The 15,319-nt window shown below is 42.2% G+C and overlaps 1 protein-coding gene across 1 annotated transcript; it reads right to left on the bottom strand.

Annotated features, from left to right (window-relative positions):
* Positions 1–11,453: 11,453 nt before the first annotated feature.
* On the bottom strand, positions 11,454–12,884 carry LOC311123121 (trace amine-associated receptor 13c-like; the record flags this gene model as incomplete). The annotated part of the gene is made up of 1 exon (XM_084197394.1): positions 11,454–12,884. The coding sequence occupies one exon, from the start codon at positions 12,882–12,884 to the stop codon at positions 11,928–11,930; it is 957 nt and encodes a 318-aa protein (XP_084053520.1). The 3' UTR covers positions 11,454–11,927.
* Positions 12,885–15,319: the final 2,435 nt, after the last annotated feature.

Here is a 15,319-nt window from a genome sequence, read left to right on the forward strand (position 1 = left end):
TTGGAGTGTTGGTTTGGAGTGTGGGTTTGGAGTGTTGGTTTGGAGTGTTGGTTGGAGTGTTGGTTTGGAGTGTTGGTTGGAGTGTTGGTTTGGAGTGTTGGTTGGAGTGTTGGTTTGGAGTGTTGGTTGGAGTGTTGGTTTGGAGTGTTGGTTGGAGTGTTGGTTTGGAGTGTTGGTTTGGAGTGTTGGTTGGAGTGTTGGTTTGGAGTGTTGGTTGGAGTGTGGTTTGGAGTGTCGGTTTGGAGTTGTCACGCCCTGACCTCTAGAACTCTAGTTAGTTTGGTCAGGGTGTGCATGTTTAGTTCTAGGTTGTTGTATTTCTATGTTTGGCCGGGTATGATTCCCAATCAGAGGCAGCTGTCGCTCGTTGTCTCTGATTGGGGATCATACTTAGGCAGCCTGGATGCAGTCCTTGTTTGTGGGATCTTGTTCCTGTTCGGCTGGTCCTCTGTAGCTCAGCTGGTAGAGCACGGCGCTTGTAACGCCAAGGTAGTGGATTCGATCCCTGGGACCACCCATACACAAAAATGTATGCACGCATGACTGTAAGTCGCTTTGGATAAAAGCGTCTGCTAAATGGCATATTATTATTATTATTATTATTATTATTATTATATTATTTCTATAGCCCATAGGACTTTCACGTCACGTTGTTTTGTATGTTTATTCTATATAATAAACATGTACGCTTTTCACGCTGCACCTTGGTCCGACCCGTCTCTCAATGTGGGTGACAGGAGTGTTGGTTTGGAGTGTTGGTTTGGAGTGTTGGTTTGGAGTGTCGGTTTGGAGTGTTGGTTTGGAGTGTTGGTTTGGAGTGTTGGTTTGGAGTGTCGGTTTGGAGTGTCGGTTTGGAGTGTCGGTTTGGAGTGTGATTCACAAGCAAGGATGTTTTTTTGGGGTCTGGAAGATGGTGAAGGACGAACTGGGAAAAGTGGAACCGGTCAGAGACCAGGAGCTGTATGATGTTGATTTTGTGTGTGTCAAAAGCGTAAAAGGAGAAAGCTCTGTGGCTCAACAAGATGGCGACGTATGATGTTTTCAGAGTAGGGCACCGGTTAAAGGTGTCATCTCTGGTGTCTCGTTGGACATAGAGGCTGTGTGGTTTAGGGTTAACATTTCAGGAGGGGTAGACGCACGTCGCTTCAATCACATGATAGACGGAAAGAAGGAGCAAAGCCTGTCAGTTTTACTGTCGTTTGATGAAATTGTTCTCCCAACTTAGTTAAAACTTCGGTTTTTATTTTTATTTCCCCTTTATTTAACCAGGGAAGCCAGTTGAGAACAAGTTCTCATTTACAACTGCGACCTGGCCAAGATAAAGCAAAGCAGTGCGATAAAAACAACAACACAGAGTTACATATGGGGTAAACAAAACATAAAGTCAAAAATACAACAGAAAATATATATACAGTGTGTGCAAATGTATCAAGTTATGGAGGTAAGGCAATAAATAGACCATAGTGCAAAATAATTACAATTTAATATTAACACTGGAATGATATATGTGCAAGAGATGATGTGCAAATAGAGATACTGGGGTGCAAATGAGCAAAATAAATAACAATATGGGGATGAGGTAGTTGGGTGGGATAATTTCAGATGGGCTGTGTACAGGTGCAGTGATCGGTAAGGTGCTCTGACAACTGATGCTTAAAGTTAGTGAGGGAGATAAGAGTCTCCAGCTTCAGAGATTTTTGCAGTTCGTTCCAGTCATTGGCAGCAGAGAACTGGAAGGAATGGCGGCCAAAGGAGGTGTTGGCTTTGGGGATGACCAGTGAGATATACCTGCTGGAGCGCATACTACGGGTGGGTGTTGCTATGGTGACCAATGAGCTAAGATAAGGCGGGGATTTGCCTAGCAGTGATTTATAGATGACCTGGAGCCAGTGGGTTTGGTGACGAATATGTAGTGAGGGCCAGCCAACGAGAGCGTACAGGTCACAATGGTGGGTAGTATATGGGGCTTTGGTGACAAAACAAATGGCACTGTGATAGACTACATCCAATTTGCTGAGAAGAGTGTTGGAGGCTATTTTGTAAATGACATCGCCGAAGTCAAGGATCGGTAGGATAGTCCGTTTTACGAGGGCATGTTTGGCAGCATGAGTGAAGGAGGCTTTGTTGCGAAATAGGAAGCCGATTCTAGATCTAACTTTTTATTGGAGATGCTTAATGTGAGTCTGGAAGGAGAGTTTACAGTCTAACCAGACACCTAGGTATATGTAGTTGTCTACATACTCTAGGTCGGACCCGCCGAGAGTAGTGATTCTAGTCGGGTGGGCGGGTGCAAGCTGCGTTCGGTTGAAGAGCATGCATTTAGTTTTACTAGTGTTTAAGAGCAGTTGGAGGCTACTGAAGGAGTGTTGTATGGCATTGAAGCTCGTTTGTAGGTTTGTTAACACAGTGTCCAATGAAGGGCCAGACAGGGACGGCCTGTTCAATAGGGCGATATGGGCGACGCACTGCCAAACGGGAAAAGGAAGGGATTTTTTTTCTAATCAATTATATCACGGCAACAGTAGTTATCAGTGTTCTAATCTGATCTGACTGCCACTAAATGTCAAATCAGGCTAAAGTCGTGCTTCAAATGGCCCCGCCCGTTTTTGGGGCGATTTCAGTCAGGTTGAAAATCGCCCAGAAGTCTCTCATAGCCTGTCATGTAAAATCTATTTTTTTCAAATTTCAAAGCTTTCAATACATTCTCTATGGGTGTCTGTGGGCTTGCACTTACGCGCTTTCGTCATACGTGACGTAACCATGAACGTAACTAAGACAATAGCGGCTAGCAGCGTCTCTGTTGCGACCTGCAGTGTGGCGTTATTTTATGTTTTTAATTTGTAGACTTAGTTTACAAACATTCTGCCAACCATGGATTTCCAGTGGTGGGTTTTGGACTGATCTTGTTGATAGTGTACATACCCGCTACGAACGGACTAAATAATGAAAACGCTGCTGGCAGCGGAATCCAATACAGCTGGGAGACTTGGCTGGATGACAGAGTCCCGGACAGAGAAGTGGAGCGGGCCGGCTTCACCCTGGTCAGAGCGGACCGCGATCTGACAGTCACGGGGAAAATCGATCCTGGTAAGAGAGCGACTCTGTACCCCCGCCCCGACATTGAACTGCTTTCTGTGTCACTGCGACCTTACTATCTGCCCCGTGAGTTCCCCCAATTGTTTGTTACCGTTGTGTACTGTTGATAATCACAAGTTTACTGGAGAACTGAGACCAAGTAGAGACTTTGGACAGGGTGGATATGGTATAATAAAGGCAGTTTATTCAGAGGTAAAGATATCTGGAATCGCGTGCACGGACTCGTTCGTCAAACTCTTAGGGAGCTATCTGAAGAGAGCCCCGAAAAACATTGTGTGCAGACATTTTATACAATAAATGATGTAGGTTGAATCTAGTAGTTCTGATCTTCTGATTGGTCCTGATGAGTTGGGCGAGGTCCCCTCCACTGTTGCATTGGCTCTGAGTCGGGTTCTCTGTCTTCAAATGTTCAGCCTAAAGAGAGGGGATTTTTGTGTGTGTGTGTGTGTGTGTTTAACAGTGATGATGTGTGTGTGTGTGTGTGTTATCAGTGATGATGTGTGTGTGTGTGTGTGTGTGTGTGTGTGTGTGTGTCCTCAGAGCAAGAACTCGTGAGTTGGAAGAACTGAGAGACCTATGGCGTGGGTGTTGTCCTTGGCCACCTGCTGACAAGGCTGACAAGATAGGACTCTTTTGTCCATTGTTATAGGATAGGAACAGCATTGATTGAAAACAAACGCCCAACACAAAATGGGTAATGCACAAGATTTTAGTCAGACCAAGCTATAACATTATATATTTACTACGACAGTACATTCAACCAAAAGCTAATATAACAAAGGCATCAGAGATTATTTATAATCTGTCACAGAAACTGGAATCCATCTCCCCAGATCAGTCAATAAATGCTTCTGGTATTGACTTATATGCTGCCCCTGTCTTCATGTTGTTGCTGGACATATCTTTTTTAAAATGTGTGTAGGTCACCTAAATCATCAGAAAAATTGCCCCTCCTGAGAATTTTTTCAGGAGCCGCCACTGGGGCCAGATGTATACAAAATGGTGTCGTCTGCGTAGAGGTGGATCCGAGCATCACCAGCAGCAATAGCGACATCATTGATATACACAGAGAATAGAGTCGGCCCGAGAATTGAACCCTGTGGCACCCCCATAGAGACTGCCAGAGGTCCAGACAACAGGCCCTCCTATTTGACACATTGAACTATATCTGAGAAGTAGTTGGTGAACCAGGCAAGGCAGTCATTTGAGAAACCAAGGCTATTTAGTCTGCCAATAAGAGTGCGGTGGTTGCAGCAAAGGGTGCAGAGCTGGTGGCCGGGGTAGTGGTAGCCAGGTGGAAAGCATGGCCAGCCGTAGCAAAATGCTTGTTGAAATTCTTGATGGTGACAGTGTTTCCTAGCCTCAGTGCAGTGGGCAGTTGGGAGGAGGTGCTCTTATTCTCCATGGACTTTACAGTGTCCCAAAACTTTTTGGAGTTAGTGCTACAGGATGCACATTTCTGTTTGAAAAAGTTAGCCTTTGCTCTCCTAACTGATTGTGTATATTGGTTCCTGACTTCCCTGAAAACTTGCATATCGCGGGGGCTGTTCGATGCTAATGCAGTATGCCACAGGATGTTTTTGTGCTGGTCAAGGGCTGTCAAGTCTGAGGAAAACCAGGGGCTATATGTTCTTAGTTCTGCATTTTTTGAATGGGGCATTATTTTTTAAGATTGAGAGGAAAGCACTTTTAAAGAACAACCAGGCATCTACTACTGACGGAATGAGGTCAATATCCATCCAGGATCCCCGGGTCAGGTCAATTAGAAAGGCCTGCTCGTTAAAGTGTTTTAGGGGTCGTTTGACCGCGGACCCATTACGGATGCAGGCAATAAGGCAGTTATCGCTGAGTTCCTGGTTGAAGACAGCGGATGTGTATTTAGAGGATACATTTGGCAGGATGATATCTATGAGGGTGCCCATGTTTACAGATTAAGTGTTGTACCTGGTAGGTTCCTTGATAATTTGTGTGAGATTGAGGGCATCTAGTTTAGATTGTAGGTTGGCTGGGGTGTTAAGCATATCCCAGTTTAGGTCACCAAGTAGTACGAACTCTGACGATAGATGGGGGGCAATCAGTTCACATATGGTCTTCAGGGCACAGCTGGGGGCTGAGGGGGGTCTGTAGCATTACATTTAACATTTTAGTCATTTAGCAGACGCTCTTATCCAGAGCGACTTACAGGAGCATTTAGGGTTAAGTGCCTTGCTTAAGGGCACATCGACAGATTTTTCACCTAGTCGGCTCGGGGATTAGAACCAGCGACCTTTCGGTTACTGGCACAACGCTCTTACCCACTAAGCTACCTGCCGCCCTAGGAGGTCCTGTCCGGTTGACAGAGAGGTAGATAGCCGGGAGATGGGCCTGGCTCGAGGCTAGCTCAAGGCTAACTGGTGCTTGCTAAGGGGCAGCGGTAATTAGCCAACGACAACAGCCATTCGGTTGCCTCTAGCTAGTTGCGATGATCCGATATGCTCTGGGTCGATTGCACGCTGTGCAGACTGGCCGACAAATTGTCCAGGTTAGAGCTAGAGCTGGCTGGTGGGTAGTGCAGGCCACGGACAATGGTTTAGACCACTAACGGCGGCTAATAGCAAGTAGCTAGCTAGTTGGCTACAACAGCCATTCGGTTGCAGCTAGCTAGTTGCGATGATCCGGTGTTAGAGGTCCAGTGATTCCGGCAGAAAATCCGATATGCTCTGGGTCGATTGCACGCTGTGCAGACTGGCCGACAAATTGTCCAGGCTAGAACTAGAGCTGGCTGGTGGGTAGTGCAGGCCACGGACAATGGTTTAGACCACTAACGGCGGCTAATAGCAAGTAGCTAGCTAGCTGGCTACCACAGCCATTCGGTTGCAGCTAGACTAGTTTCAGTTTAAGGTTCTTGATAAAAGTTATAAATAAATAATATAATCCTTTCCACGTTGGGTGAGGCGGGTTGCAGGAAAGTATATTTAGTTAAAGAATGAAAAGTAAAAAAGTAAAATTGAGAAATATATACAAAATAGACAAATAACAAAAAAACTGTCTATTTACACGAGGACACGACAGAAATACGACCGCACTGCTACGCCATCTTGCATACAACCTGGTGCGTGTTTGGGAGGGGGATGAGTGGAAGACAGCATTATGAATACCTGGTGATACCCTACGTTTTGATGAATGCTCCATCCGTCTTCCAGTCCTTTGTGAACGAGGTGTTTCTGGACATGCTTGGTCGCGGTGTGGTGGTCTACATCGATGACATCCTGGTGTATTCCGCTACGCATGCCAAGCATGTGTCCCTGGTTCACAAAGTGCTGGCCCGACTGTTGGAAAATGACCTTTATTGTTGGAAAATGACCTTTATGCCAAGGCAGAGAAGTGTATGTTTTTCCAGCAGTCCGTCTCCTTCCTCGGATACCGCATTACCACCTCAGGTGTGGAGATGGAGGGAGATGGCATTTCAGCTGTGCGTAATTGGCTGACTCCAACCACGGTTAAGGTTGTGCAGCGCTTCCTTGGCTTCGCCAACTACTATCGGAGGTTTATCCGGGGATTTGGCAAGGTCGCAGCTCCCATTACATCCCTGTTGAAGGGTGGGCCGTCCCGGCTCCGCTGGTCTGCTGAGGCTGACCTGGCCTTCAGCAAACTGCGGGGTCTGTTCACCTCATCCCCAGTACTGGCCCACCCCGATCCATCACTTCCGTTCGTAGTGAAGGTGGATGCGTCCGAGGTAGGGATAGGCGCTGTCCTATATCAACGCTCGGGCACACCACCCAAGCTCCGCCCCTGTGCCTTCTTCTCTAAGAAGCTCAGCCCGGCGTAGCAGAACTACGACGTTGGTGATCGGGAGCTGTTGGCTGTTGTCCGAGCTTTGACCGTGTGGAGGCATTGGCTCGAAGAAGCGAAACACCCTTTCCTCGTCTGGTTGGACCACCGTAACCTGGAGTACATCCGGGCAGCGAGGAGGCTGAATCCTCGCCAGGCCAGGTGGGCCCTATTCTTCACCCGGTTTGATTTTACACTGTCATACATTCCGGGTATGAAGAACGTGAAGGCAGACGTACTGTCCTGGCTGTATGACACAGAGGAGAGGCCCAGAGACAACACCCCCATACTCCCGGCCTCCTGCATTGTGGCGCCGGTAGTATGGGCGATGGACGCGGATATAGAGCAGGCATTACACACAGATCCATCTCCACCTCAGTGTCCAGCTGGAATGCGGTACGTGCCTGCTCTTATCCGTGATCGTCTGATCTTCTGGGCACACAAGTCACCCTCCTCTGGTCACACAGGTATCAGTGCGCTGCCTAATCGGAAAGTACTGGTGGCTTACCTTGGCTAAGGACATGAGGGTGTACGTCTCCTCTAGGGGTGCCAGAGGATATGTCCGACCGAGGTCCCCAGTTCACGTCCAAGGTTTGGAACGTCTGGGGGTCTCGGTCAGCCTGACCTCTGGGTTCCACCCATGCTGGGATTTTGGGGAATATTTCTGTGGGTTTTATTTCTATATCAGTTGTTTGTGTTCTTCTTTATCTGTGGGCAGTTTGGTCTTGATATCTATTGACCGTTATGTTGCTGTGTGTGATCCCTTATTGTACCACTCTAAAATAACAATGACAAGAATTACGTATTGTATATCCATTACCTGGTGTTGTTGTATCATATACGATGCTGCTATTATAAATTGTTTGGTAAATGTACAGGTACCCAGTAGATGTTTGAAAGAATGTTTTATTGTAGAATAATTAAATTGGGTTAAAATCATTGGCCTTGTATTTTCAATGGTTGGCCCGTGCTCTTTTATTATAACACTTTATTTGACAATATTTGTGGTGGCCAGATCACAGGCCAGAAATGTATTTTCAAAAGAGGCTGCCAGTGTGTCTGGTGTTAAAACTGTACAGGCAAATAAGTCAGAGAGAAAAGCAGCAAAAACTCTAGCTATTGTTGTTTTCAGCTTTCTAAGTTGTTGGATTCCATTTTTGTTGATACATCTTTTTTTGTGTGTGTGTGACAATTTATTATTGATCACCGGCTTTCTGCCACTTGTTAATTCCTTAATTAATCCAATAATTGATGCTTTCTTTTATCCATGGTTCAAAGTAACAGCTAAACATATTTTAACTCTGAAGTTAAGGCATATATTCCTATGTTTTTATTCCCTAGTTTGACATAGTTATGTTATACTGTTTTGTTGTAATTGCTTGTTTCATGTAACAATACACTGACATTACTCATCTCAGTGTTGTCGTCATACATATATGTGGTGTTGATACAGAATGATTTGGATGGATTGGAATGGAATGACTTGGAGAAGGTATATGAAGGCATAAGCTTGTTTTATAAAAGACATTGTAGTCATTTAGGGTTGTATATTCCAAATACCAAAGTCTGTGGTTGTTCCATGTTTTTTAATGATAAACAGTATGTAAGTATTCATTTTGAGGATGTAATGTATCATTATGCACTGAGTGTACAAAACATTAGGAACAAGTTCTTAATATTGAATTGCACCCCCTTTCGCCCTCAGAACAGCCTCAATTCGTCGGGGCATGGACTCTACAAGGTGTCGAAAGCGTTCCACAGGGATGCTGGACTATATTGACTCCAATTCTTCCCACAGTTGTGTCAAGTTGGCTGGATGTCCTGTAGGTTGTGGACCATTCTTGATACACACGGGAAACTTTTGAGCGTGAAAAACCCAGCACCGTTGCAGTTCTTGACACACTCAAACCAATTCCCCTGGCACCTACTACCATACCCCTTTCAAAGGCACTTCAATACTTTGTCTTACCCATTCACCCTTTGAATTGCACACATACACAATCTATGTCTCAATTGTCTCAAGGCTTAAAAATCCTTATTTAACCTGTCTCCTCACCTTCATCTACACTGATTGAAGTGGATTTAACAGGTGACATCAATAAGGGATTATATAAATTTCACCTTGATTCACCTGGTCAGTCTAAGTAATGTTCTGTACACTCAGTGTATATGTTGTTTAACATCCCCCTCTAGTGGCTCAAATAAGACACAACACCTTCAACAAGCGCAGTAAATATGAAATATACAATACAGAATGAGATCAGATAACGTCCAAGTCTAACTCAATGGTGTATTGTAGTAAGTAGTTGATGGTCAAATGTATGAATATGCGTTACACTTTATAATACTCTTTAGAAGTAAACCATTTGGAAGGCATTTACAGTTTGCTCACCATTTACATTTTAGTCATTTAGCATTTACAGTTAGTGAGTGCATACATAATTTATTTTTCATACTGGCCCCCCGTGGGAATCGACCCCCAACCCTGGCGTTGCTAACGCCATGCTCTACCAACTGAGCTACATCCCTGCCGGCCATTCCCTCCCCTACCCTGGACGACGCTGGGCCAATTGTGCGCCGCCCCATGGGTCTCCCGGTCGCGGCCGGCTACGACAGAGCCTGGATTCGAACCAGGATCTCTAGACCATTGCGCCACTCGGGAGGTTATTATTAATAATTACGCCCACATTTGACAAATGTTAGTAAGCTGTAGGTATTCTCACATTTTTTAATAACTACTACAGCATATGCATTAATTATTCAACACAACAGCGCAGGAGACTGCAGCAGACACTTTAACCTCAACATATTGGTTACTTTTTTGTAACTTTTTTTTATTTTTTTAACTTAAGTTAATTTAGTAAATATTTTCTTAACTCTATTTTCTGAAAAATGCATTGTTGGTTAAGGGCTTGTAAGTAAGCATTTCACGGTAAGGCCCACGCCTGTTGTATTCGGCGAATGTTACAAATACAATTTTATTTTATTTTATTTGATATGAACACTACCAGTACTCTCCCTACCACTACTCTCACAACATCCCTGCTGCCAGGTCAGGGGTCAGGGGTCACGCCAGAGCAGCTCCCTCTGACGCTGTAGAGTCTGAATGAATATAGAGATCGGGTAACACTTTATAATAACACCTAGTAGTAAAGTATTTATAATGGATTAGTAAATAGTTTATTCATCATTCATTTATCATTACTCCCACATTTGTTTTATCAAGCTAGTTATTCAAACATTTAGAAACAACTTTTATAGTATGTAATAATGATTTATAAGATCATTCATAAGATGTTTAATAAATGTCCTTATAAACCATTTACAAATCATTAAAGTATTTTTGCAGACCCTAATCTAAAGTGAGGACTATTCATACTTTCTTAATACTTTATAAATGTTTTGAGTGACCAGTGTAATTTCTCACAAAAAGATGGACATGCCATTGGTAGCCATTCCAGCAGTACCTGATGCTCCTTAAGGTCTCAAAATGACCTAGAACATATCAATGGTTAAACAATAAGCACACAACACAGAGGATGTTAAAGGAAATATATGAACATTTTATTCCAAAACAGTCACACTGTTTTAGTAGTATGCTGAAAGTGGTAACGTGTTTTGTCTGAAAATGCTAACATTCGTGTTTGTTGGCAGTGACTACTTAAACCAAAGGGTGGATTGTAGTCACTCATTAGAGCAGTTCTTAGACTGCTTACAGGGTAAGGGAACCAATATCTAAATACATAATTTACATTTACGTCATTTAGCAGACGCTCTTATCCAGAGCGACTTAACTGAACATTATGTTTAAAGGGTTACTCCCTTTAATACACCACAAGTGAAGTTGTCCAAATTCTTATGACTTCTTCAAATGGGGGGACTAGATACATAAGATGTTCTAATTTACAAATGAAAATACCCTCAAATAAAAGGTGGCATTCTATAATGTCGCCTCATATTAAACTTTTGATGTCAAATCCCAAAATGATTTGTACATGGTACAGGCTCTAAAGAAGGTAACTCAGCCATCTACACAGCCGTCAGCAACGCAGCCAAGGAGTACAAAACTAAACTTAAGAATGGGAAACATAGTAATAGCTTACATAGAACAGATCTACCGCTTCTTAGACCTGCTTTCAATGACAATGACAGCTCTATAACTCATATTTCTATGTGGATTTGGACGGGTCACCCAAAAAGTTACATATTGCAGCTTTAAATAGTAAATATTTTCTTCATCATTTATCATTACACACACATTTGTTTTAGTTAGTTATTCACACATTTATAAACAACTTTTGTAGTGTTCATACCCAGTATGTTGAGGTTGAAGTGTTTGCTGCGGTCTCCTGCGCTGTTGTGTTTAATAATTCATGCATAGAGTAGTTATTTATAAATGTGAAAATACCTAGCTTACTAACATTTAACAAATGTGGGAGAAATGATTAATAAATGGTGAGCAAACTGTAAAGGCCTTACAAATGGTTTATTACGGAACACTATAAAGTGTTACCCATGATTGCATATTCTTGCATTTTACCCTCAACTACTTACACAATACACCATTGAGATAGACTTGGACGTTATCTGATATCATGCATTATTGTACATTTCAACTTTACCACACTTGATGAAGGCGTTGTGTCCCAATTGAGCCACTAGAGGGAGATGTTAAACAACATATAGAATGAATCTTGACGTCCTCGGAATGTACTATTGGAATACTTCCTTTTTATCATTAAATAACATGGAACAACCACAGACTTTGGTATTTGGAATATACAAACCAAATTGACTACAATGTATTTTATAAAACAAGCTTATGCCTTCATATACCTTCTCCAAGTCATTCCATTCCAATCCATCCAAATCATTCTGCATCAACACCACATGTATCTATGATGACAACACTGAGATGAATAATGTCAGTGTATTGTTACATGAAAGAAGCAATTACAACAAATGTATTACAAAACATATCAAACCTATGTGTGTCATATTTAGGAATAAAAGCATAGGAACTATGAACATCTTAACTTCAAAGTTAAAATAAGTTTAGCTGTTACTTTGAACCATGGATAAAAGAAAGCATAAATTATTGGATTAATTAAGGAATTAGCAAGTGGCAGACAGCTGATGATAAATAATGATAAATTGTCAATGAAAAAAAAAAGTACATAAAAATAAAATGGAATCCAACAACTTAGATAGGTGAAAACAACAATAGCTAGAGTTTTTGCTGCTTTTCTCTCTGACTTATTTGCCTGTACAGTTTTAACACCAGACACACTGGCAGCCTCTTTTGAAAATACCTTTCTGGCCTGTGATATGGCCACCACAAATATTTTCAAATAAAGTGTTATAATAATAGAGCACGGGACAACCATTGTAATTACAAAGTCAATTCTATTACCCAAGACTGACCCTTCTACAGTAAAACATTCTTTCAAACACCTACTGGGTACCTTTACATTTACAAATATTTTTGCAATAGCAGCATCGTATATGATACAAAAACACCAGGTAATGGATATACAATACATAATTCTTGTTATTGTTATTTTAGAGTGGTACATTAAGGGATCACACACAGCAACATAACGGTCAATAGATATCAAGACCAAACTGCCCACAGATAAAGAAGAACACAAACAAGTGATGTAGAAATAAAACCCACAGAAATGTTTCCCAAAATCCCAGCATGGTTCCATTAATGCTACAGTCGTCAATGGTATCACAATCAGTCCCACCAGGAGATCTGCCACAGCCAGAGAGAGGATGAGCAGGTTGGTTGGAGTGTGGAGCTGCTTGAAGTGAGAGATGGAGATGATCACCAGTATGTTCAAAAATACTGTAACTGCTGAAATCAATGCCAAGAATATGTACAGTGTTATGTAGATAGATGTCGATAGCAAAGCCTTTCTGCAAGAAGAGTTTCTGTCTTGAAAACAGTATTGAACATCTTCATGTGTCTCCATTTGTAATAAAGGGTCCAAATGCTGAGGTCCTGCTCCTGCTTGGTCCTGTGTGTGACCCTGTCAGGTCAGCCTTCTGACAAACTCTGAGCTCTGCCTCTCTATTTATCTCTGAATGACTGACACACACTCCCCTCCCCAGCGTCTCTCTGCACACTCACACACACACACACACACACACACACACACACACAAGCCCACAAATGAACAAATGGTTGGATAAACAAATGATTTGTCAAAACATGATGTAATGTATTACATGTTTGTATGTTGCTATGGCCACCTAGCCTGTCCTTCACTCTTACTGATAGTTAGAGATGAGAGAAAAAGGTACGTTTTATCAACTGAGGATTTAAATGGGGAAAATATAGTATGGGTGATGATTTGGTCACCCAAAGGCTATTTTACATGGGAAATAGGATAACTGTTCAAGACTAACTGTTTTGATTGATGTCAGTGCTCAGATTGGACCATAATCCACAGCCTCAGGAGACATAGCCTCAGAAGCCGAGACTCCAAACAGAGGTTGTGTTTCTGATAGATGTTCTGACTTGCAACAAGCTAGCTATCATAAGACACAAAACTAACGGTGAGTGTAAGCAGCCAGCCAGCACCTCCCCTTCAAACCCCATCCTTAAACTCCTCCATCCTTCCAGTCGAGAGAACGAAACAAGATTTGGAAGGAAGGCCTTGAGAAACTACAGGACAGATCACGGCATATGTCATTTGGCCAGTGCATAAGAAAATTGATAGTCAGGCAGTTGATGAGATGGCATATCTTTATGGTGGATGCACTAATGGCATTCCATAGGAACATTACATAGACTTGTAAAAATGTCCATCTAAACTGAATTATGAAGTAATTATTCAGGTTGATGGAGACAGTAACATTGTAGGGGACACATAATATTTGGCAGACATCACCCTACAGTATTCTGACCCAGTCATCCCCCTTGATGTTTTTCAGCCAGCCTGCTACCTTGAGAGTAATGCCCCATGTAACCTCTCACCATTACCAATAATAGGGGAGGTTAGCAGTTTTGGGGAGGTATGATCTTTGACCCTCTGTAACTTTCTCACTCATCACCCTGAGGACCAACCTGTATAGTCCACCACCCCCTCTCTCATTAGCACCACCAGCTGTAGAGAGTTTTCTCTCTGTCTAATTGTGTTCCCCGTACCCTGTGTGAACTTGTCCATTCCCTTTGTGTGATTATTCTGATGAAGGCCATTGAAGGCTGAAACGTTTACCTCTTAACCTTGCTTAAATAAAACAAATCATTTTTAATGGCGAGGAAGTGTTGTGCCTTTTCCTTTGCAATGATGATTCCATGTTTTGCACCTCGACTCACGTTGGTTGAGCACCCTCCTCTTCTTTCGATACAGTCATTATTTCTCAGCTTCATCAAGGTTGTCAATCATTTGATTAGATTTTTATTTTAATAAATCTAGTTAGATGCTGTTCTGTCAGATTCCAGAGGGTCCTGTTTGCGCTACGATACCATATACTTTATTGTCCATTTACATGGAAATTCATTTAGAGACAACAGCATAGAAATACACAAACACAACCCAATATATTACACGACGTACGGAAAACTGGAACGTTATTTTTTACTTTTATTTCTACAGGGTGGGTCACCATTGAGACCAGGGTCTCATTTGCAAGGAAGCCCTGTGAACATGAACATACAATAAATACAACAATATTAATCAAAACAAACACAATTCTCAAAAACTGGCCTAGCGGTTAAAATGTTGGGCCAATAATCGAAAGGTTGCTGGTTCGAGTCCACGAGCCAACTAGGTGAAAAATATGTTAACGTGCCCAAGGCACTTAACCCTAATTGTTCTTGTAAGTCGCTCTGGATAAGAGCGTCTGTTAAATGACAGACCAAAAAAATATGATTTCACCTCTGCATGATTCCTAAAGAGCATATTACATCAGCAAAACTCAACCTGTTACAGGGACTATATTGTCTCTACCGTGTAAGTGAACAACTCTTCAATGATATTAGTTTGACTTGTTTAAGTTTCTCACATCGAGGGTCCTGTTATTACTTGTAGTAATCATGGTCAAATTACCAACAGGGGTACCCCATTGATTTTGTTAGGCACTCTAACTCAGATATCATATTCAAAACTGCAAACATTTCTCTTCACCCTAAGACAAAATTAGTAGAATTGCAGGAAACTTGCTTTAAAACTGCAACATTTTATTTACTTCCCATGGCAAAATGTGTAGAATTGCAAGAATTTACAGTGCATTCGGAAAGTATTCAGTCCCCTTGACTTTTTTCACATTTTGTTACGTTACAGCCTTATTTTAAAATTGATTAAATAGTTTTTTCCTCCTCATCAATCTACACACAATACCCCATAATGACAAAGCAAAAACAGGATTTTTATAGAAATATAGAAATAGAAATATCACATTT

Source organism: Coregonus lavaretus (assembly GCF_964263955.1).
Source record: "Coregonus lavaretus genome assembly, contig: HAP1_SCAFFOLD_313, whole genome shotgun sequence".
Classification (NCBI taxonomy): Eukaryota; Metazoa; Chordata; class Actinopteri; order Salmoniformes; family Salmonidae; genus Coregonus; species Coregonus lavaretus.